The 24219-nt window shown below is 42.8% G+C and overlaps 1 protein-coding gene across 3 annotated transcripts; it reads left to right on the top strand.

Annotated features, from left to right (window-relative positions):
- The first annotated feature begins 10208 nt into the window (after window positions 1–10208).
- LOC124008609 (schwannomin-interacting protein 1-like) lies at window positions 10209–23112 on the top strand. 3 transcript variants are annotated; one of them, XM_046320012.1, is made up of 7 exons: window positions 10209–10691; window positions 13120–13436; window positions 14036–14175; window positions 20046–20139; window positions 20278–20424; window positions 22047–22164; window positions 22505–23112. In XM_046320012.1, exons 2-7 carry the CDS (start codon window positions 13170–13172, stop codon window positions 22603–22605), a joined length of 867 nt encoding a protein of 288 aa, XP_046175968.1. In that variant the 5' UTR covers window positions 10209–10691; window positions 13120–13169; the 3' UTR covers window positions 22606–23112. The 3 variants fall into 3 exon arrangements, with proteins under 3 accessions (XP_046175968.1, XP_046175969.1, XP_046175966.1); XM_046320013.1 differs by having other exon boundaries at window positions 10210–10691; window positions 13125–13436; XM_046320010.1 differs by having other exon boundaries at window positions 10214–10691; window positions 13100–13436.
- Window positions 23113–24219: the final 1107 nt, after the last annotated feature.

Below are 24219 nucleotides of genomic sequence, written 5' to 3'. Positions count from 1 at the left end.
GACTGTCTGTAATTATTTAGATACTGGGTGAGTCCCAAATGGCCTCTATTCCGATAGGGCCCTGGTCAAAGGTAGTGGGCCCTGGTCAAAAGTAGTGCACTATGTAGGGATTAGGATGCTATTTGGGACATGACCACTTTGTTTGACTGAAAATAATGCATGTGTGTATCACAGGAGGTTGGTGTTAACCTTAATTGGGGAGGACGGGCTCGTGGTCATGACTGGAGCGGAATAGGTGGAATGGTATCAAACACATGGTTTCCATGGTTTCCAGGTATTTGATGCCATTCCATTTGCTTGGTTCCCGACATTATTATGAGCCGTTCTGCCCTCTGCAGCCCCCTGTGGTGTGTATAAATGGCTGTGTGCATGAGTGTTCCGATGATGAGTGAGTGACAGCTGCTCAAGCACCTCTTGTCCATTTAAAGAGGACCTGCTTAACCTTTCTCCTCCAATAATATCCCCTGATGCATGTCCCGAGCACCCACCCCATTTCTCTGTATTCTACTCCAAATGTATGACTGTTATTTTCTGTAGCGATATATTCCCTGATGTACTGATTTGTATTTTGATTATTATTACGATTATTACGACTACTATAGCTTTGAGATTATAGTTGACGTGAGCAATAATATAAAACATATGATGAAAATATATTTGATATTTAAATGCATTGACATTTATTGTGTGATGATGATGATGATGGATGGATATTATTAGCATTAACAATGAAAGGGAGGCTATACCTGGATAAGTGTGTGTGTGTGTGTGTGTGTGTGTGTGTGTGTGTGTGTGTGTGTGTGTGTGTGTGTGTGTGTGTGTGTGTGTGTGTGTGTGTGTGTGTGTGTGTGTGTGTGTGTGTGTGTGTGTGTGTGTGTGTGTGTGTGTGTGACATCCTTTGATTTGAATTGTTCTATTTATTTCTCTTTTGTTATATACTTTTTTTAAATCCAACAGTATTACTACAGTGTACTAGTACATAGAGTATACTATAATGGTATGCACAGTATAGACAGTATACTAGTACTAGAGTATTACTACAGTGTACTAGTACATAGAGTATACTATAATGGTATGCACAGTATAGACAGTATACTAGTACTAGAGTATTACTACAGTGTACTAGTACATAGAGTATACTATAACTGTATACACAGTATAGACAGTATACTAGTACTAGAGTATTACTACAGTGTACTAGTACATAGAGTATACTATAATGGTATACGCAGTATAGACAGTATACTAGTACTAGAATATTACTACAGTGTACTAGTACATAGAGTGTACTATAATGGTATACGCAGTATAGACAGTATACTAGTACTAGAATATTACTACAGTGTACTAGTATATAGATTATGACCCTGGCCATGACCCCACTCTCCGAGGGTGTCTCAGGGGTAGTTGGGAATGCAAAAAACACATTTCCAATTAGGACAACTATAAGCACCGACCAAATTATTGTTATGTTTATACAGTATAGTATTTACTGTATACTAGTACTACTACTACTCCTGCATCCTCATTTGTTATGGTCACTAGTACTTTAAATAATACATTAGAATGGCTTTTGATTAATTTTCATGAATGCCAGCTTGTTGTTTGTGAAACTGCAACAAAATAAAGACACCTTGCTGCTGACTAGTCATACTGAGTATCTCTCTTTCTCCGCTCTCTCTCTCCTCTCTCTTTCTCCGCTCTCGCCTCTCTCTTTCTCCGCTCTCTCTCTCTCTCTCCTCTCTCTTTCTCCGCTCTCTCCTCTCTCTCCGCTCTCGCCTCTCTCTTTCTCCGCTCTCGCCTCTCTCTTTCTCCGCTCTCGCCTCTCTCTTTCTCCGCTCTCGCCTCTCTCTTTCTCCGCTCTCGCCTCTCTCTTTCTCCGCTCTCGCCTCTCTCTTTCTCCGCTCTCGCCTCTCTCTTTCTCCGCTCTCGCCTCTCTCTTTCTCCGCTCTCGCCTCTCTCTTTCTCCGCTCTCTCTCTCGGTCTCTCTCTCCTCTCTTACCTGTCATACAGAATCATATCATTATGTTATAGTATATTACATCTCTCTTTCTCCGCTCTCGCCTCTCTCTTTCCTTACTCTCTCTCCTCTCTCTCTCGGTCTCTCTCTCCTCTCTTTCTCCTCTCTTTCTCCGCTCTCGCCTCTCTCTTTCTCCGCTCTCGCCTCTCTCTTTCTCCGCTCTCGCCTCTCTCTTTCTCCGCTCTCGCCTCTCTCTTTCTCCGCTCTCGCCTCTCTCTCCGCTCTTCTCCGCTCTCGCCTCTCTCTCTCCGCTCTCGCCTTTCTCCGCTCTCGCCTCTCTCTTTCTCCGCTCTCGCCTCTCTCTCCGCTTCTCTCTTTCTCCGCTCTCGCCTCTCTCTTTCTCCGCTCTCGCCTCCTCTTTCTTGCCTCTCTCTTTCTCCGCTTACTCTCTCTCCTCTCTTGTCTCTCCTTACTCCTCTTACCTGTCATACAGAATCATATCATTATGTTATAGTATATTACATCTCTCTTTCTCCGCTCTCGCCTCTCTCTTTCCTTACTCGCCTCTCTCTTTCTCCGCTCTCGCCTCTCTCTTTCTCCGCTCTCGCCTCTCTCTTTCTCCGCTCTCGCCTCTCTCTTTCTCCGCTCTCGCCTCTCTCTTTCTCCGCTCTCGCCTCTCTCTTTCCTTACTCTCTCTCTCGGTCTCTCTCTCCTCTCTTACCTGTCATACAGAATCATATCATTATGTTATAGTATATTACATCTCTTTTTCTCCATCTCTCTCTCTCAGGTTTGTACTGCTGAAGCAGATTGCGCGATAGAAAGGTCAAGTTAAGAGGCCTCCAGTGGCACAGTGGTCTAAGGCATCGCAGTGCTTGAGGCAGGGATGTCCTTGTCCCATCACGCTCTAGCGACTCCTTGTGGCAGGCAGGCTTCGGTCGCACGCTGACTTGGGTCACCAGTTGTGTGAATATATACAGTATATACAGTGGGGCAAAAAAGTATTTAGTCAGCCACCAATTGTGCAAGTTAAAAAGGTGAGAGAGGTCTGTAATTTTCATCATAGGTACACTTCAACTATGACAGACAAAATGAGAAAAATAATCAAGAAAATCACATTGTACGATTTTTAATGAATTTATTTGCAAATTATGGTGGAAAATAAGTATTTGGTCACCTGCAAACAAGCAAGATTTCTGAGAGAACAGTCTATGACTGGGGTGGCTGGGTTTTTTGACACCGCCTGGTGTAGAGGTCCTGGATGACAGGAAGCTTGGCCCTGGTGATATACTGGGCCGTAGGCACTACCCTCTGTGGCACCTTGCGTCGGAGGCCCAAGCAGTTGCCATACCAGGCAGTGATGCAACCCGTCAGGATGCTCTCGATGGTGCAGCTGTAAAACCTTTTGAGGATCTGAGGACCCATGCCAAATCTTTTCAGACTCCTGGGGGGGAATAGATTTTGTCGTGCCCTCACACCAAGGAACTTGAAGAGCTCAAGCCGCTCCAGTACAGCCCCGTTGATGAGAATGGGGGCCTGCAAGGTCCTCCTTTGCCTGTAGTCCACAATCATCTCCTTTGTCTTGATCATGTTGAGGGAGAGGTTGTTGTCCTTGCACCACACGGTCAGGTCTCTGACCTAATAGGCTGTCTCATTGTTGTCGGTGATCAGGACTACCACTGTTGTCTTCAGCAAACTTACTGATGGTGTCTGGCAGTCATGAGTGAACAGGGAGTACAGGAGGGGACTGAGCACGCACGCACCCTTGAGGGACCCCCGTGTTGAGGATCAGCATGGTGGATGTGTTGTTACCTATCCTTACCACCTGGGGGCGGCCGGTCAGGAAGTCCAGGATCCAGTTGCAGAGGGAGGTGTTTAGTCCCAGGATCCTTAGCTTAGTGATGCGCTTTGTGGGCACTATGGTGTTGAACATTGAGCTGTAGCCAATGAATAGCATTCTCACATAGGTGTTCCTTTTGTCCAGGTGGAAAAGGGCAGTGTGGAGTGCAATAGAGATTGCATCATCTGTGGATCTGTTGGGGCTGTATGCGAATTGGAGTGGGTCTAGGGTTTCTTGGATAATGGTGTTGATGTGAGCCATGCCTTTCAAAGCATTTCATGGCTACAGATGTGAGTGCTACGGGTCGGTAGTCATTTAGGTAGGTTACCTTAGCGATCTTGGACACAGGGACTGTGGTGGTGTGCTTGAAACATGTTGGTATTACAGACTCAGACAGGGGGAGGTTGAAAATGTCAGTGAAGACTTGCCAGTTGGTTATTGCATGCTCGGAGTACACGTCCTGGTAATCCGTCTGGCCCTGCGGCCTTGTGAATGTTGACCTGTTTAAAGGTCTTACACACATCAGCTGCGGAGAGCGTGATCACACAGTCGTCCGGAACAGCTCTCATTTATGTTTCAGTGTTACTTGCCTCGAAACGAGCATAGAAGTGATTTAGCTCGTCTGGTAGGCTCTTGTCACTGGGCAGCTCTCGGCTGTGCTTCCCTTTTGTAGTCTATAATAGTTTGTAAATACTGCCACATCTGACCAGCATCAGAGCCGGTGTAGTACGATTCGATCTTATTCCTGTATTGACGCTTTGCCTGTTTGATGACTCGTCGGAGGGCGTAGCGGGATTTCTTATCAGCTTCCGGGTTAGAGTCCCGCTCCTTGAAAGTGTCAGCTCTACCCTTTAGCTCAGTGCGAATGTTGCCTGTAATCCATGGCTTCTGGTTGGGGTATTTACGTACAGTTACTGTGGGGACGATGTCCTTGATGCACTTATTGATCAAGCCAGTACAGTGGTGTACTCCTCAATGCCATCGGAGGAATCCCGGAACATATTCCAGTCTGTGCCAGCTTAACAGTCCTGTAGTTTAACATCTGCTTCATCTGACCACCTTTTTTTTATGGACCGAGTCACTGGTGCTTCTTGCTTTAATTTTTGCTTGTAAGCAGGAATCAGGAGGATAGAGTTGTGTTCAGATTTACCAAATAGAGGGAGAGGGAGAGTTTTGTACGCATCTCTGTGTGTGGAGTACAGGTGGTCTAGAATGTTTATTCCCTCTGGTAGCACATTTAACATGTTGATAGAAATTTGTTAGAACTGATTTAAGTTTCCCTGCATTAAAGATTCCGGCCACTAGGAGCGCCGCCTCTGGGTGAGTGGTTTCCTGTTTGCTTATTTCCTTATACAGCTGACTGAGTGCTGTCTTAGTGCCAGCATCTGTCTGTGGTGGTAAATAAATAGCCACGAAAAGTATAGCTGAGTACTCTTTAGGCAAGTAGTGTGGCCTGCAATTTATCACAATATACTCTACTTCAGGCGAGCAAAATCTAGAGACTTCCTTATATTTTGTGCACCAGCTGTTGTTACCAAATATGCAGAATACAGCTCATTGATTGTGGTTTAAGTGCCAGCATTGGCCTGCGGTGGTATGTAGACAGCTATGAAAAATACAAATGAAAACTCTAGGTAGATAGTCTGGTCTACAGCTTATCATGAGATACTCTTAGATATCATGCACCAGCTGTTGTTTACATAAACGCATAGGCCCCCGCCCCATGTCTTACCAGAGGCTGCTGTTCTGTCTTGCCGATAGTGTATAACCCGCCAGCTGTATGTTCTTAATGTCATCGTTCAGCCACAACTCGGTGAAACACAAGATATTACAGTTTTTAATCTCCCGTTGGTAGGATATACGTGCTTTCAATTTGTCCCATTTATTTTCCAGCGATTGAACGTTAGCTAGCAGAACGAAAGGAAAGGGCAGAGTGGCCACTCGTTGCCTGATCCTCACAAGGCATCCGATCTCTTTCTGCGAAACCTACATTTCCTTTTCCAGCAAATCACGGGGATCTGGAGCTGGTCGGGCGTCAGTCGTATATCCCTCGCATCCGACTCATTGAAAAATAACTCCTCGTCCAACTTGAGGTGAGTTCTGCTGTCCAGAAGCTCTTTTCGGTCATTAGAGATGGTAGCAGCAACATTATACGCAAAACAAGTAACGTACACCGCGAAAAGACAAACAAAATCGCATGGTTGGTTAAGAGCCCATAAGAATCGCATGGTTGGTTAAGAGCCAATAGTTCCATCAGCAAAGCACCTCCACACCATCATACCTCCTCCTCCATGCTTCACGGTGAGAACCACACCTATGGAGATTATACCTTCACCTACTCTGCGTCTCACAAAGACACAGCGGTTGAAACCAAAATCTCAAATTTGGACTCATCAGACCAAAGGACAGATATCCACCGGTCTAATGTCCATTGCTCGTGTTTCTTGGCCCAAGCAAGTCTCTTCTTATTATTGGTGACCTTCATTAGTGGTTTCTTTGCAGCAATTCGACCATGAAGGCCTGATTCACGCAATCTCCTCTGAACAGTTGATGTTGATGTCTGTTACTTGAACTCTGTAAAACATTTAATTGGGCAGCAATTTCTGAGGTGCAGGCAATTTCTGAGGTGCAGTTAACTCTAAAGAACTTGTCCTCTGCAGCAGAGGTAACGCTGGGTCTTCCTTTCCTGTGGCGGTCCTCATGAGAACCAGTTTCATCATAGCGTTTGATGGTTTTTGCGACTGCACTTGAAGAAACTATTTTCCGGATTGACTGAAATTCATGTCTCAAAGTAATGATGGACTATTGTTTCTCTTTGCTTAAATGATCTGGTCTTGACATTTTATGGACTTGGTCTTTTACCAAATAGGGCCATCTTCTGTATACCACCCCTACCTTGTCACAACACTACTGTTTGGCTCAAACGCATTAAGTGGGAAATTAATTCCACAAATGAACTTTTAACAATGCACACCTGTTAATTGAAATGCATGCCAGGTGACTACCTCATGAAGCTAGTTGAGAGAATGCCAAGAATGTGCAAAGCTGTCATCAAGGGTGGCTATAAAATATATTCTGATTTGTTTAACACTTTTTTGGTTACTACATGATTCTTTGTGTTATTTCATAGTTTTGATGTCTTCACTATTATTCTACAATGTAGAAATAGTAAAAAAAATAAAGGAAAACCCTGGAATGAGTAGTTGTGTCCAAACTTTGGACTGGTACTGTATATATTCACTCTGACTCCGACATTGCTCGTCCTAATATTTCTATGTATCTTAATTGCATTCTTTTACTTTTAGATTGTTAGACATTACTGCACTGTTGGAGGTAGGCACACAAACATTTCGCTACACCTGCAATAACATCTGCTAAATAAACTCAGCACAGAAAGAAACGTCTTTTTTTCAGGACCCTGTCTTTCAAAGATAATTCGTAGAAATCTAAATAACTTCACAGATCTTCAATGTAAAGGGTTTTTACACGGTTTCCCATGCCTATTCAATGAACCATAAACAATTAATGAACATACACCTGTGGAACGGTCGTTAAGACACTAACAGCTGACAGACGGTAGGCAATTAAGGTCACAGTTATGAAAATGTAAGACACTAAAGAGGCCTTTCAACTGACTCTGAAAAACACCAAAAGAAATATGCCCATTTTCTGCTCATCTGCGTGAACGTGCCTTAGGCATGCTGCAAGGAGGCATGAAGATTACAGATGTGGCAAGGGCAATAAATAGCTATGTCCGTACTGTGAGACACCTAAAACAGCGCTACAGGGAGACAGGATGGACAGCTGATCATCCTCGCAGTGGAAGACCACGTGTAACAACACATGCACAGGATCGGTACATCCGAACATCACACCTGCGGGACAGGTACAGGATGGCAACAACAACTGCCCGAGTTACACCAGGAATGCACAATCCCTCCATCAGTGCTCAGACTGTCCGCAATAGGCTGAGAGAGGCTGGACTGAGGGCTTGTAGTCCTGTTGTAAGGCAGGTCCTCACCAGACATCACCGGCAACAACGTCGCCTATGAGCACAAATCCACCATTGCTGGACCAGACAGGACTGGCAAAAAGTGCTCTTCACTGACGAGTCTCGGTTTTGTCTCACCAGGGGTGATGGTCAGATTCGCGTTTATCGTCGAAGGAATGAGCGTTACACCGAGGCCTGTACTCTGGAGCGGGATCAATTTGGAGGTGGAGGATCCGTCATGGTCTGGGGCGGTGTGTCACAGCATCATCGGACTGAGCTTGTTGTCATTGCAGACAATCTCACCACTGTGCGTTACAGGGAAGACATCCTACTATTCCTGCAGGCTCATCCTGACATGACCCTCCAGCATGACAATGCCACCAGCCATAGTGCTTGTTCTGTGCGTGATTTCCTGCAAGACAGGAATGTCAGTGTTCTGCTATGGCCAGCAAAGAGCCCAGATCTCAATCCCATTGAGCACGTCTGGGACCTGTTGGATCGAAGGGTGAGGGCTAGGGCCAATCCCACCAGAAATGTCCGGAAACTTGCAGGTGCCTTGGTTGAAGAGTGGGGTAACATCTCACAGCAAGAACTGGCAAATCTGGTGCAGTCCATGAGGAGGAGATGCACTGCAGAACTTAATGCAGCTGGTGGCCACACCAGATACTGGCTGTTACTTTTGATTTTGACCCCCCTTTGTTCAGGGACACATTATTCCATTTCTGTTAGTCACATGTCTGTGGAACTTGTTCAGTTTATGTCTCAGTTCTTGAATCTTGTTATGTTCATACAAATATTTACACATGTTAAGTTTGCTGAAAATAAACGCAGTTGACAGTGAGAGGACATTTCTTCTTTTGCTGAGTTTGAGTATGTGACTAATAAAATTGTATTTGATTTTAGTCTCTCTCTCTGACCTGTGATACAGAGTCATTTTAGATTTATGTTAACTCTCATATTGAATTACATCGGATCATTTGTGAGGAAAATGTCACAACAAACAGACTGATAACCCAAATCATATTGCCTACAGTCTATACAACCCAGTATACTGTATATCTTTACTGTGGAAGGTCAATTTGTGATAAAAGCAAATCGTGGCTCCCGAGTGGTGCAGCGGTCTAAGGCACTACATCTCAGTGCAAGAGGTATCACTAGAGACCCTGGTTTGATTCCAGGCTGTATCACAACCTGTGGTGATTGGTAGTCCCATAGGGTGACGCCCAGCGTCGTCTGGGGTAGGCTGTCATTGTGCATGAAGAGTTTGTTCTTAACGGACTTCCCTGGTTAAATTAAAAGTATTGCTGAGTCTACCAAAATCATAAGCTTCACTGTGCTATTTTTTTATTCAGTCTTTATTTAACTAGGAAAGTTAGAACAAATTCTTACTTACAGTGCCAGCCTAACCTGGTGACGCTGGGCCAATTGCACACTGCCCTATGGGACTCCCAATCATGACCAGATGATATTCAGCCTGGATTCAAACCGGGGACTATAGTGACGCATCTTGCACTGAGATGCAGTGCCTTAGACCACTACACCACTCAGGTGCCTGACTGCACTGTACTGTACAAGTATTGTACACGTATTCATTTTCCCTCTGACTGCAGTATATACTAAGTACATGTACAAGACAAAATACATCTTTAACACATTTAACCTCTTCCAGATTCTAATAAATTACAATCTATCAATTTTGCGTGTTTCGTAAAGGAGGTTGTAGTGTCTTGGTTTGGCCACAAGACGGCAGTGTAAGCACAGAAATAGATGATTACGTGTGGAATTACCCTTAACAAGGCCTAAAACCGGGCGTCACTGTTCCTGTCTTGTCACCCACATACACACACCAGTCATCGTAAATCATCTCCACTACGATGACATAATGACATTTAACTAATCCCTTGGTTTTAGAGGGATTTAAACCAAATCATTAATAAAGATAATAGATTACATGCAAATAAATCAGCTCCATGTGAAAGAATTCAAAATTGTGGCGAGAATCACAATAGTTAGACCTAAATTTCTGCATAAAAAAGAAACTGCATTAGAATCACAAATGTATACACTTTCAGAATATATTTAATCGATGTATTTTCACCTTACATCGACTAACATAAACAGAGTAAAGTGTTTACACCCTATTGCATAACCTGCCTAGAGCCATAATAATTTCAACATCGAATTATTAGTGTGCATATATTATCAACTTGTAAGGATTTGCTGGCGTGTGACTTCTTGCCCAAATACAAATGGTACAAGGGGAATAGCCTACGAAGTTACTAAACACAGTTCACTAACAATTGTCTGTGTTCTCCTTGCTGTCATCTCCCTGTCAATCAGAATTTAAAGTCACCCAATCAAATGTACTTTCTTCAGTTCGGTTGAATGTCAGTAGTCCAGTAAAAACGGTGAAATTGGATACCTAGCAATTTTTCGTTACTTCTTCAGCCCGTCATTTCTCTCCACCCTTCGTCTCTCTTGCTCCCTGTGTGTCCTTACCGAAAAGCCGTGAAATTCCTGAAGGTTTACACTTTTGCTTTTATTGTTTTGGCGCACAAATTAGTGGATTTTCTTGGCTACTTAAAACCGTTATAACTTTTTAGGCTACTAAATGTAACTGTGCCACTTGTAACAAACGATCATTTCCATCATAACCGCAGACGTTGGATAGTCTTGCAGTTCAACGCCCTACTCCGGTTAAAGTGAGCAAGACATTCAGATTGAAAGAACCGGGGAATGAAAATAAGGGTGGAAAGTAAAGGAGGGAGAGAAGGAAGGAGAATAAAGGGAGCTAGGAGGATTTTTTTTTGGCTCAAGGAAGAGATAACTTTCTATGTGGGCACAATCATCGTCTCCCACGGTTTGACAGGTCACGAAGTTTCTACTCCCGGGGCAATTTGGTAAGTGATTCTGATCGCTATTGGGTTACACAATCGATCACTGGCTAACTAAACAATATACTTATGTCCTACTTCTATCGATACGTGTCATGTGTCACTTCTGGTTTTCTTTAGGCTTCCCCTGGACCTACACACTCACTTACTGTCGCCTTTCTGGTGTTTCAGTCTTGAAAACACTTTTCCTTGATATAACTTTATTCATGTGATTATGCAGTCTTGCACTGTACACACTTCAGATCAAATGTTATTGGTCGCATACACATATTTAGCAGATGTTATTGCAGGGTGTAGCGAAGTGCTTGTGTTCATAGCTCCAACAGTGCAGTGATATCTAACAATACACACACATCTAAAAGTAAAATAATGGAATTAAGAAATATTAGGACGAGCAATGTCAGAGTCCGTAGTATACATATAAATGTTTACGCTGAAAACAATTAACTCAACATGCAACAATTAACGATTTTACACTTCATATAAGGAAATCGGTCAATTGAAATGAATTCATTAGGCCCTAATCTACGGATTCCACATGACTGGGCAGGGGTATAGCCATGGGTGGGCTTGTAGCATCAATACACAAGACCCGAGGCTGTAATCGCTGCCAAGATGCTACAACAAAGTACTGAGAAAAGGATCTGAATATTTATCTAAATGTGACATTTACATTTTTTGTATTATTATTTTTTGATAAATTTGCTAAAATTGAATCAAAACCTGTTTTGCTTCATCATTATGGGGTATTGTGTGTAGATTGATGAGCGGGGGAACAATTTATTACAATTCAGAATAAGACTGTAACGTAACAAAATGTGGAAAAAGTCAAGGGGTCTGAATAATTTCCAAATGCACTGTATATATATATATATATACACAGACTACCGTTCAAACGTTTGGGGTCACTTAGAAATGTCCTTGTTTTTGAAAGAAAAGCACATTTTTGGTCCGTTAAAATAACTTCACATTAATCAGAAATACAGTGTAGACATTGTTAATGTTGTAAATTACTATTGTAGCTAGAAACGGATGATTTTTAAAGTTATCTATATAGGCGTACAGAGGCCCATTATCAGCAACTATCACTCCTGTGTTCTAATGGCATGTTGTATTAGCTAATCCAAGTTTATCATTTTAAAAGGCTAATTGATCATTAGAAAACCATTTTGCAATTAATTATGTTAGCACAGCTGAAAACTGTTGTTCTGATTAAAGAAGCAATAAAACTGGACTTTTTTAGACTAGTTGAGTATTTGGAGCATCAGAATTTGTGGGTTTGATTACAGGTTCAAAATGGCCAGAAACAAAGTACTTTCTTCTGAAACTCTCTGTTCTGAGAAATGAAGGCTATTCCATGCAAGAAATTGCCAAGAAATTGAATATCTCATACAACGCTGTGTACTACTCCCTTCACAGAACAGTGCAAACTGGCCCTAACCAGAATGAAAAGGAGTGGGAGGCCCGGGGCACAAATGAGCAAGAGGACAAGTACATTAGAGTGTCTAGTTTGAGAAATAGATGCCTCACAAGTCCTCAGCTGGTAGTTTCATTAAATAGTACCCGTAAAACACCAGTCTCAACATCAACAGTAAAGAGGCGACTCCGGGATGTTGGCCTTCTAGGCAGAGTTTCTCTGTCCAGTGTCTGTGTTCTTTTGCCCATCTTAATCTTTTCTTTTTATTGGCCAGTCTGAGATGTGACTTTTTCTTTGCAACTCTGCCTAGAAGGCCAGCATCCCGGAGTCGCCTCTTCACTGTTGACATTGAGGCTAGTGTTTAGTACTTTAAAGTATTTTTACTTAAGTACTTTACACTACTGCTGTTGCCACATAATAGACACTGTTAGCATAGTATCATTAGTACATTGGAACTCTTGATATTAGTTTTCCAAGGATTCAGTATGTTCCATGTCAATTTTCCATGGGCTCCCGAGTGGTGCAGCAGTCTAAGGCACTGCATCTCAGTGCTCAAGACGTCACTACATACCCTAGTTCGATTCCAGGCTGTATCACAACCAGCCATGATTGGGAGTCCCATAGGGCGGCGCACAATTGGCCCAGCATTGTCCGGGTTAGGGTTTGGCCGGGGTAGGCCGTCATTGTAAATAAGAGTTTGTTCTTAACTTAACTGACTTGCGTAGTTAAAGGTTAAAAAAAAATGTATATTTTTAAAAACAAACGTATCTTGTCTCCTCTGTTGTCACTAACTTCAAGTTATCCTAAAATGTTCCTTTGAATAATGTTTATAGCTTCTTCAAAGTCAAATTGTCTCCTTGCATATCATAATTTTGAAGTAGCAGGCCTAACACCAAGCAGTGTAATATAGTTGTTTTAACAGTAGGTTCATATTTATTTATAGCCTGTTTATAAAGTATTAATAAACAACTATTTAGTATTTCTGTTATACCAACAGAACTGTCCCGTCCTCCCCAGAGCAGTGTGAAATCTACCCACCCTGGAACTCTCTCCTACTGACACAAGAGATGGAGGGAGTAAAGGAGAGAGAGGGGGAGCGGGGAGAGGAGAAAGAGAGCGACGAGATGGAGGAAGAGGAGAAAGAGAGCGAGGCTGAAGAGGAAGGTGATGAAGAGGAGGAGGATGATGAAGATGCAGAGGGAGCAGCGTTGGTGTGGCAGGAGGGCTCGTACGGAGAGGATGACCTGGGCCTACCCATAATGCACTGGGAGGCGCTGAGCCTGCGCATCGCCGAGCTAGAGAAACAGGAAGAGGGAAAAAGAGAGAAGACAAAGGTGTGTGTATGTGTGTTAGAGGTTACAGTTGAATGCTGTCTGTTATTTATGGATGGGCAGGTGTTTTTGGACAGGGAGAGGAGATGGGGACACAGAGAGCAGAGGGGGATGAGGTGGGAGAAGGCAAGGGTCAGGGTTTGAATACTGTCGGTTACTTATGGATGGGGACAGGTGATGCAGTTTAGGCCTGTGATCTGTTTGTTGGAGGGAAGTGTGCTATGTGTGTCAGTGAAGCTGTGTTACAAACAAACGTTTCCATGACGTTTCCATGAATGGAATTTCAATAAGTCAAGTGCTCTGTTCAGTGGCTAGTTTTGCATTGAAAGCAGTGATGTAGTTGAACATAACATAACATGGGTAAACGCTGGTCACAGTGAATAAAGTACCGCTCCCTTTACTTTTAAAGTATGTTTCTGAAATAGAATATAGGTGACTCAACACTCAGGTGCTGAAACAGTGTTTACGTGAGTTAACATCTCTGGTTGAAAGATACCACATACACAATAGTTGGTAACTAAAGTTATAGTCAGTAACTAAAGGTTTTACATACAAGGGATACCCTCCATATCTTGCGCTTCCTAAATCTAATTCATTTCTAGTCTTCCAGTGTCCTGGATCGAGGGAAGATGCTGTCCATGAGCCTGCCAGGAGAGAGAGATCGAGGGAAGAGTAAAGATAGCTGGGAGGACGGAGGAGAGGCGGAGGACTGCAATAGCCGCGTGACAGCCCTGACCGCTCGGTACGAAGCATGATGCTGTCTACGAAACATCATGTTATGATCGTGTTGTTAAACAGTATAGTAAAAGTACAGTCCCCAGCCAGACAGTAATGCAGCAACCCTGGCATTGATAAACATGATGTCTTTGTTTTGTCTTTGTTGAATGAATAAACTAAAACGACATCTAGACCGATGAATAAACTAAAATGACATCTTTACCGATGAATAAACTAAAACGACATCTAGACCGATGAATAAACTAAAACGACATCTAGACCGATGAATAAACTAAAACGACATCTTTACCGATGAATAAACTAAAACGACATCTTTACCGATGAATAAACTAAAACGACATCTTTACCGATGAATAAACTAAAACGACATCTTTAACGACATCTTTACCGATGAATAAACTAAAACGACATCTAGACCGATGAATAAACTAAAACGACATCTTTAAACCGATCTTTACCGATGAATAAACTAAAACGACATCTTTACCGATGAATAAACTAAAACTCTTTAAAATAAACGACATCTAGACCGATGAATAAACTAAAACGACATCTTTACCGATGAATAAACTAAAACGACATCTTTACCGATGAATAAACTAAAATGACATCTAGACCGATGAATAAACTAAAACGACATCTTTACCGATGAATAAACTAAAACGACATCTTTACCGATGAATAAACTAAAACGACATCTTTACCGATGAATAAACTAAAACGACATCTAGACCGATGAATAAACTAAAACAACATCTAGACCGATGAATAAACTAAAACGACATCTTTACCGATGAATAAACTAAAACGACATCTAGACCGATGAATAAACTAAAACGACATCTAGACCGATGAATAAACTAAAACGACATCTAGACCGATGAATAAACTAAAACGACATCTTTACCGATGAATAAACTAAAACGACATCTTTACCGATGAATAAACTAAAACGACATCTTTACCGATGAATAAACTAAAACGACATCTTTACCGATGAATAAACTAAAACGACATCTTTACCGATGAATAAACTAAAACGACATCTTTACCGATGAATAAACTAAAACGACATCTTTACCGATGAATAAACTAAAACGACATCTTTACCGATGAATAAACTAAAACGACATCTTTACCGATGAATAAACTAAAACGACATCTTTACCGATGAATAAACTAAAACGACATCTAGACCGATGAATAAACTAAAACGATATCTAGACCGATGAATAAACTAAAACGACATCTTTGCTGATGAATAAACTAAAACGACATCTAGACCGATGAATAAACTAAAACGACATCTTTACTGATGAATAAACTAAAATGACATCTTACCGATGAATAAACTAAAACGACATCTTTACCGATGAATAAACTAAAACGACATCTAGACCGATGAATAAACTAAAACGACATCTAGACCGATGAATAAACTAAAACGACATCTTTACTGATGAATAAACTAAAACGACATCTTTACTGATGAATAAACTAAAACGACATCTAGACCGATGAATAAACTAAAACGACATCTTTACCGATGAATAAACTAAAACGACATCTTTAAAATAAACGACATCTTTACCGATGAATAAACTAAAACGACATCTAGACCGATGAATAAACTAAAACGACATCTAGACCGATGAATAAACTAAAACGACATCTTTACTGATGAATAAACTAAAACGACATCTTTACCGATGAATAAACTAAAACGACATCTTTACCGATGAATAAACTAAAACGACATCTTTACCGATGAATAAACTAAAACGACATCTTTACCGATGAATAAACTAAAACGACATCTTTACCGATGAATAAACTAAAACGACATCTAGACCGATGAATAAACTAAAACGACATCTAGACCGATGAATAAACTAAAACGACATCTAGACCGATGAATAAACTAAAACGACATCTTTACCGATGAATAAACTAAAACGACATCTAGACCGATGAATAAACTAAAACCACATCTTTACCGATGAATAAACTAAAACGACATCTAGACCGATGAATAAACTAAAACGACATCTAGACCGATGAATAAACTAAAACGACATCTTTACCGATGAATAAACTAAAACGACATCTAGACCGATGAATAAACTAAAACCACATCTTTACCGATGAATAAACTAAAACCACATCTAGACCGATGAATAAACTAAAACGACATCTTTACCGATGAATAAACTAAAACGACATCTAGACCGATGAATAAACTAAAACGACATCTAGACCGATGAATAAACTAAAACGACATCTTTACTGATGAATAAACTAAAACGACATCTTTACTGATGAATAAACTAAAACGACATCTTTACCGATGAATAAACTAAAACGACATCTTTACCGATGAATAAACTAAAACGACATCTAGACCGATGAATAAACTAAAACGACATCTAGACCGATGAATAAACTAAAACGACATCTAGACCGATGAATAAACTAAAACGACATCTTTACTGATGAATAAACTAAAACGACATCTTTACTGATGAATAAACTAAAACGACATCTTTACCGATGAATAAACTAAAACGACATCTTTACCGATGAATAAACTAAAACGACATCTTTACCGATGAATAAACTAAAACGACATCTTTACCGATGAATAAACTAAAACGACATCTAGACCGATGAATAATAAACTAAAACGACATCTAGACCGATCTTTACCGAAATAAACTAAAACGACATCTTTACCGATGAATAAACTAAAACGACATCTAGACCGATGAATAAACTAAAACGACATCTAGACCGATGAATAAACTAAAACGACATCTTTACCGATGAATAAACTAAAACGACATCTTTACCGATGAATAAACTAAAACGACATCTTTACCGATGAATAAACTAAAACGACATCTTTACCGATGAATAAACTAAAACAACATCTAGACCGATGAATAAACTAAAACGACATCTTTACCGATGAATAAACTAAAACGACATCTTTACCGATGAATAAACTAAAACGACATCTAGACCGATGAATAAACTAAAACGACATCTAGACCGATGAATAAACTACGTCACGCTGGTGTAAAGGATTTGAGACAGGCGCAGGAATACACAACAAGGGTTTTTAATACACCCTAAACAAACACATATACAAAAACACTGGGCTGAACCTAAACAAAAGAGGGCACAAATATAACATGCTAATCAGGGGAAAAGGGAACCAGGTGTGTGTTATCAGACAAGACAGTCCGGGGTTGATGATAATAGAACCAGGTGTGTGTTATCAGACAAGACAGTCCGGGGTTGATGATAATGGAACCAGGTGTGTGTTATCAGACAAGACAGTCCGGGGTTGATGATAATGGAACCAGGTGTGTGTTATCAGACAAGACAGTCCGGGGTTGATGATAATGGAACCAGGTGTGTGTTATCAGACAAGACAGTCCGGGGTTGATGATAATGGAACCAGGTGTGTGTTATCAGACAAGACAGTCCGGGGTTGATGATAATAGAACCAGGTGTGTGTTATCAGACAAGACAGTCCGGGGTTGATGATAATAGAACCAGGTGTGTGTTATCAGACAAGACAGTCCGGGGTTGATGATAATGGAACCAGGTGTGTGTTATCAGACAAGACAGTCCGGGGTTGATGATAATGGAACCAGGTGTGTGTTATCAGACAAGACAGTCCGGGGTTGATGATAATGGAACCAGGTGTGTGTTATCAGACAAGACAGTCCGGGGTTGATGATAATGGAACCAGGTGTGTGTTATCAGACAAGACAGGCCGGGGTTGATGATAATAGAACCAGGTGTGTGTTATCAGACAAGACAGTCCGGGGTTGATGATAATAGAACCAGGTGTGTGTTATCAGACAAGACAGTCCGGGGTTGATGATAATAGAACCAGGTGTGTGTTATCAGACAAGACAGTCCGGGGTTGATGATAATAGAACCAGGTGTGTGTTATCAGACAAGACAGTCCGGGGTTGATGATAATGGAACCAGGTGTGTGTTATCAGACAAGACAGTCCGGGGTTGATGATAATAGAACCAGGTGTGTGTTATCAGACAAGACAGTCCGGGGTTGATGATAATAGAACCAGGTGTGTGTTATCAGACAAGACAGTCCGGGGTTGATGATAATAGAACCAGGTGTGTGTTATCAGACAAGACAGGCCGGGGTTGATGATAATAGAACCAGGTGTGTGTTATCAGACAAGACAGTCCGGGGTTGATGATAATGGAACCAGGTGTGTGTCATCAGACAAGACAGTCCGGGGTTGATGATAATGGAACCAGGTGTGTGTTATCAGACAAGACAGTCCGGGGTTGATGATAATGGAACCAGGTGTGTGTTATCAGACAAGACAGTCCGGGGTTGATGATAATGGAACCAGGTGTGTGTTATCAGACAAGACAGTCCGGGGTTGATGATAATGGAACCAGGTGTGTGTTATCAGACAAGACAGTCCGGGGTTGATGATAATAGAACCAGGTGTGTGTTATCAGACAAGACAGTCCGGGGTTGATGATAATAGAACCAGGTGTGTGTTATCAGACAAGACAGTCCGGGGTTGATGATAATGGAACCAGGTGTGTGTTATCAGACAAGACAGTCCGGGGTTGATGATAATGGAACCAAGTGTGTGTTATCAGACAAGACAGTCCGGGGTTGATGATAATGGAACCAGGTGTGTGTTATCAGACAAGACAGTCCGGGGTTGATGATAATGGAACCAGGTGTGTGTTATCAGACAAGACAGGCCGGGGTTGATGATAATAGAACCAGGTGTGTGTTATCAGACAAGACAGTCCGGGGTTGATGATAATAGAACCAGGTGTGTGTTATCAGACAAGACAGTCCGGGGTTGATGATAATAGAACCAGGTGTGTGTTATCAGACAAGACAGTCCGGGGTTGATGATAATAGAACCAGGTGTGTGTTATCAGACAAGACAGTCCGGGGTTGATGATAATGGAACCAGGTGTGTGTTATCAGACAAGACAGTCCGGGGTTGATGATAATAGAACCAGTTGTGTGTTATCAGACAAGACAGTCCGGGGTTGATGATAATAGAACCAGGTGTGTGTTATCAGACAAGACAGTCCGGGGTTGATGATAATAGAACCAGGTGTGTGTTATCAGACAAGACAGGCCGGGGTTGATGATAATAGAACCAGGTGTGTGTTATCAGACAAGACAGTCCGGGGTTGATGATAATGGAACCAGGTGTGTGTCATCAGACAAGACAGTCCGGGGTTGATGATAATGGAACCAGGTGTGTGTTATCAGACAAGACAGTCCGGGGTTGATGATAATGGAACCAGGTGTGTGTCATCAGACAAGACAGTCCAGGGTTGATGATAATAGAACCAGGTGTGTGTTATTAGACAAGACAGTCCGGGGTTGATGATAATGAATCCCGTTCAGTGAAGCCTAGAAGCCAGTAGTGATGTAGACCTCCGGAACTGGTGAAAAGAATGAGCAGCAGTACCGGGGGGATCCGTGACAAATCAACTAAAACTACATCTAGACAGATTTAATAAAGTAAAACTACATCTGGACCGATGAATCAACTAAAACTACATCTAGATCAATTACTAAAATAAAAATACATCTAGACAGATTTACTGAAATAAAACTACATCTAGACCGATGAATCAACTAAAACTACATCCAGACCGATTTACTGAAAAAAACTACATCTAGACCGATTTACTAAAATAAAACTACAGTATAGACTGATTCTTGCTCACAAGGTTGTGAGTTTGTGTCTCACCTTTGACCTTTACGCTTCTCCCGCCGTTTCATCACACAAGTGGGATTTGTTCATGATTCTAACACCAACAAAAAAAATGGTTCGTCCTCCTCAGTCTTTCAAATCAGATGAACCTCCAGCTGTGCTTCATCAATGACAGCGGGAGCGAAGAAGAGGAGGAGGATTCTGGGGTAACGATTTGCACAAAGGTAAGTACACCCTCAAAAGGTACGGTCAGTCATAGGTAGAGTGCTACAACTAATATCAATCAGAAAGAAAATAATGTTTTATTTAAATTCCAAATCTCGATCTAAAGCCCTGTCACCATTTTGTTTTGGCCACTACAGAATTCCAAAATGGTGGTAAAGAATGGTTCCGGCGTGCAGGTGTCCCAGCAGCCCCAGTCCACAGCTGCAACCAAAAGCAAATCATCAGGCTTCAAGGCTGCGCTGAGTGCACTCAAAAACAAGCTGAGAACAGAACAGAAACGGAAGGTGAGAGAGAGTATAGGTTGAAGCAATATGCTTTCCCTTGCCTTCTGATACAACCCTTGACCTCTACTGGAGTGGTTAGGAAGGAGGGACTAAGGGCTGATCATCGTACTGTCCTCGAGGCCCACAGTGTTCGGTTCTTCGGTTTTATCTTTAGTTATCGTATATTCTGCCCTTCACTCTGTCCCCTGTGTCTTATGGTCTAACCAGTTATTCTGCCCTTCACTCTGTCCCCTGTGTCTCAGGGTCTAACCAGTTATTCTGCCCTTCACTCTGTCCCCTGTGTCTCAGGGTCTAACCAGTTATTCTGCCCTTCACTCTGTCCCCTGTGTCTTATGGTCTAACCAGTTATTCTGCCCTTCACTCTGTCCCCTGTGTCTCAGGGTCTAACCAGTTATTCTGCCCTTCACTCTGTCCCCTGTGTCTTATGGTCTAACCAGTTATTCTGCCCTTCACTCTGTCCCCTGTGTCTCAGGGTCTAACCAGTTATTCTGCCCTTCACTCTGTCCCCTGTGTCTTATGGTCTAACCAGTTATTCTGCCCTTCACCATGTCCCCTGTGTCTCAGGGTCTAACCAGTTATTCTGCCCTTCACTCTGTCCCCTGTGTCTCAGGGTCTAACCAGTTATTCTGCCCTTCACTCTGTCCCCTGTGTCTTATGGTCTAACTAGTTATTCTGCCCTTCACTCTGTCCCCTGTGTCTCAGGGTCTAACCAGTTATTCTGCCCTTCACCATGTCCCCTGTGTCTCAGGGTCTAACCAGTTATTCTGCCCTTCACTCTGTCCCCTGTGTCTTATGGTCTAACCAGTTATTCTGCCCTTCACTCTGTCCCCTGTGTCTCAGGGTCTAACCAGTTATTCTGCCCTTCACTCTGTCCCCTGTTTCTCAGGGTCTAACCAGTTATTCTGCCCTTCACTCTGTCCCCTGTGTCTTATGGTCTAACTAGTTATTCTGCCCTTCACTCTGTCCTCTGTGTCTCAGGATCTAACCAGTTATTCTGCCCTTCACTCTGTCCCCTGTGTCTCAGGGTCTAACCAGTTATTCTGCCCTTCACTCTGTCCCCTGTGTCTTATGGTCTAACTAGTTATTCTGCCCTTCACTCTGTCCCCTGTGTCTTATGGTCTAACCAGTTATTCTGCCCTTCACTCTGTCCCCTGTGTCTCAGGGTCTAACCAGTTATTCTGCCCTTCACTCTGTCCCCTGTGTCTTATGGTCTAACTAGTTATTCTGCCCTTCACTCTGTCCCCTGTGTCTCAGGGTCTAACCAGTTATTCTGCCCTTCACTCTGTCCCCTGTGTCTTATGGTCTAACTAGTTATTCTGCCCTTCACTCTGTCCCCTGTGTCTTATGGTCTAACCAGTTATTCTGCCCTTCACTCTGTCCCCTGTGTCTCAGGGTCTAACCAGTTATTCTGCCCTTCACCATGTCCCCTGTGTCTCAGGGTCTAACCAGTTATTCTGCCCTTCACTCTGTCCCCTGTGTCTTATGGTCTAACCAGTTATTCTGCCCTTCACTCTGTCCCCTGTGTCTCAGGGTCTAACCAGTTATTCTGCCCTTCACTCTGTCCCCTGTGTCTCAGGGTCTAACCAGTTATTCTGCCCTTCACCATGTCCCCTGTGTCTCAGAGCCTAGTGTGTGGTGATCCACTGTTGAAGAATAGAAAGCGAGACCATAGTGACCTGCAGGCCTCCAGTCTCAAAGAACTCAACACTCACAGAAACTCTCTCAATAAGGCAATACAAGGTGAGGGTCACACGGCTAATACACTGGATATACTTTGATATTAGATATAGGCTACATTATATTTAATAGATGCAGTATATTTCACCTTTTTCATTTAGAAGTTATACTAACCTCGTTATTTTACCTTAATTTCCCCTTTGTCAAATTATCTGTTAAACACTGCCTTTGACCTTACATTGTGTGTGTGTGTGTGTGTGTGTGTGTGTGTGTGTGTGTGTGTGTGTGTGTGTGTGTGTGTGTGTGTGTGTGTGTGTGTGTGTGTGTGTGTGTGTGTGTGTGTGTGTGTGTGTGTGTGTGTGTGCGCACGCGCGTGCGTGCGTGCGTGCGTGTGTGTCATCAGACCTGAGCACTGAGCTGGTGGTTCACCTCCAGGCTCGAGACCAGCTGAGGACGGAACAGGACGCCATGCTGCTGGAGGTACAGGATATGACATCACTCTGACCCAGTCCCAGGCAAGATGGGGGACAGTTTGTGCCGCAGATTTCGTACTAGAAATTCCTCTCCAGGGTTCAATCTCTATGAGAAGGCCCATCACTATAGAATCCATCTAATCATTCTAATTCTATGGTGAGTGTCATCACATAAAACGGAATCCTGGTGTCGGTGATGTCACAATTAATCGATGACGGATTAGTCGCCGCTTCTTCAAACGAAAGGATGAGTCAAATCACTGTGAAAGAGACTGCATCACTCCTAAAGACTTCTGAATTGAATTGCACAGCGTTTTCTTTTTCTTTTTATACCCAGTGAGCAAAACTGGTTGAAATGACATCATTACAACCAGTTTTACATTCATTATGACATCACGTCGACCAGTTTTGTTTTCCCTCTGTTTTTTTTGTTTGTGGGTAATCAAATGTGTATGTCTGGACTGTTAATGTTTTAGTGTTTTAGGGGGAAATAACTGGAATATTATAAGGGATTAATAAATGACCATTGCTTCCCATGGATCGATCTAATGTCATTGTCAGCCAAGTGTTGAAATGTAATGGTTGTTTGCTAGCACATTATTCAAACTATGTGTCATATTACACCAAATAAAGCTGATTCTGATAGCATAATAATCATCTAACCACTAGGCTACCGGGGCGGCAGGTAGACTAGTGGTTAGAGTGTAGGGGCGGCAGGTAGACTAGTGGTTAGAGTGTAGGGGCGGCAGGTAGACTAGTGGTTAGAGTGTAGGGGCGGCAGGTAGACTAGTGGTTAGAGTGTAGGGGTGGCAGGTAGACTAGTGGTTAGAGTGTAGGGGCGGCAGGTAGACTAGTGGTTAGAGTGTAGGGGTGGCAGGTAGACTAGTGGTTAGAGTGTAGGGGCGGCAGGTAGACTAGTGGTTAGAGTGTAGGGGTGGCAGGTAGACTAGTGGTTAGAGTGTAGGGGCGGCAGGTAGACTAGTGGTTAGAGTGTAGGGGCGGCAGGTAGACTAGTGGTTCGAGTGTAGGGGTGGGTAGACTAGTGGTTAGACTAGTGGGTTAGAGTGTAGGGGTGGCAGGTAGACTAGTGGTTAGAGTGTAGGGGCGGCAGGTAGACTAGTGGTTAGAGTGTAGGGGTGGCAGGTAGACTAGTGGTTAGAGTGTAGGGGCGGCAGGTAGACTAGTGGTTAGAGTGTAGGGGCGGCAGGTAGACTAGTGGTTAGAGTGTAGGGGCGGCAGGTAGACTAGTGGTTAGAGTGTAGGGGCGGCAGGTAGACTAGTGGTTAGAGTGTAGGGGCGGCAGGTAGACTGGTGGTTAGAGTGTAGGGGTGGCAGGTAGACTAATGGTTAGAGTATAGGGGCGGCAGGTAGACTAGTGGTTAGAGTGTAGGGGCGGCAGGTAGACTAGTGCTTAGAGTATAGGGGCGGCAGGTAGACTAGTGGTTAGAGTGTAGGGGCGGCAGGTAGACTAGTGCTTAGAGTGTAGGGGTGGCAGGTAGACTAGTGCTTAGAGTGTATGGGCGGCAGGTAGACTAGTGGTTAGAGTGTAGGGGCGGCAGGTAGCCTAGTGGTTAGAGTGTAGGGGCGGCAGGTAGACTAATGGTTAGAGTATAGGGGCGGCAGGTAGACTAGTGGTTAGAGTATA

Source organism: Oncorhynchus gorbuscha, linkage group LG21 (assembly GCF_021184085.1).
Source record: "Oncorhynchus gorbuscha isolate QuinsamMale2020 ecotype Even-year linkage group LG21, OgorEven_v1.0, whole genome shotgun sequence".
Classification (NCBI taxonomy): domain Eukaryota; kingdom Metazoa; phylum Chordata; class Actinopteri; order Salmoniformes; family Salmonidae; genus Oncorhynchus; species Oncorhynchus gorbuscha.
The sequence above is the reverse complement of the archived record's forward strand: the minus strand, read 5'-3'. Positions and strand labels throughout refer to the sequence as shown.

Coding starts and splice junctions, on each gene's coding strand:
- LOC124008609 (XM_046320012.1), top strand. CDS start 13,170: ATGGAGGGAGTAAAGGAGAGAGAGGGGGAGCGGGGAGAGGAGAAAGAG. Junction 13,437..14,035: donor GAAAAAGAGAGAAGACAAAG/GTGTGTGTATGT, acceptor ATTCATTTCTAG/TCTTCCAGTGTCCTGGATCG. Junction 20,425..22,046: donor GAACAGAACAGAAACGGAAG/GTGAGAGAGAGT, acceptor CCTGTGTCTCAG/AGCCTAGTGTGTGGTGATCC.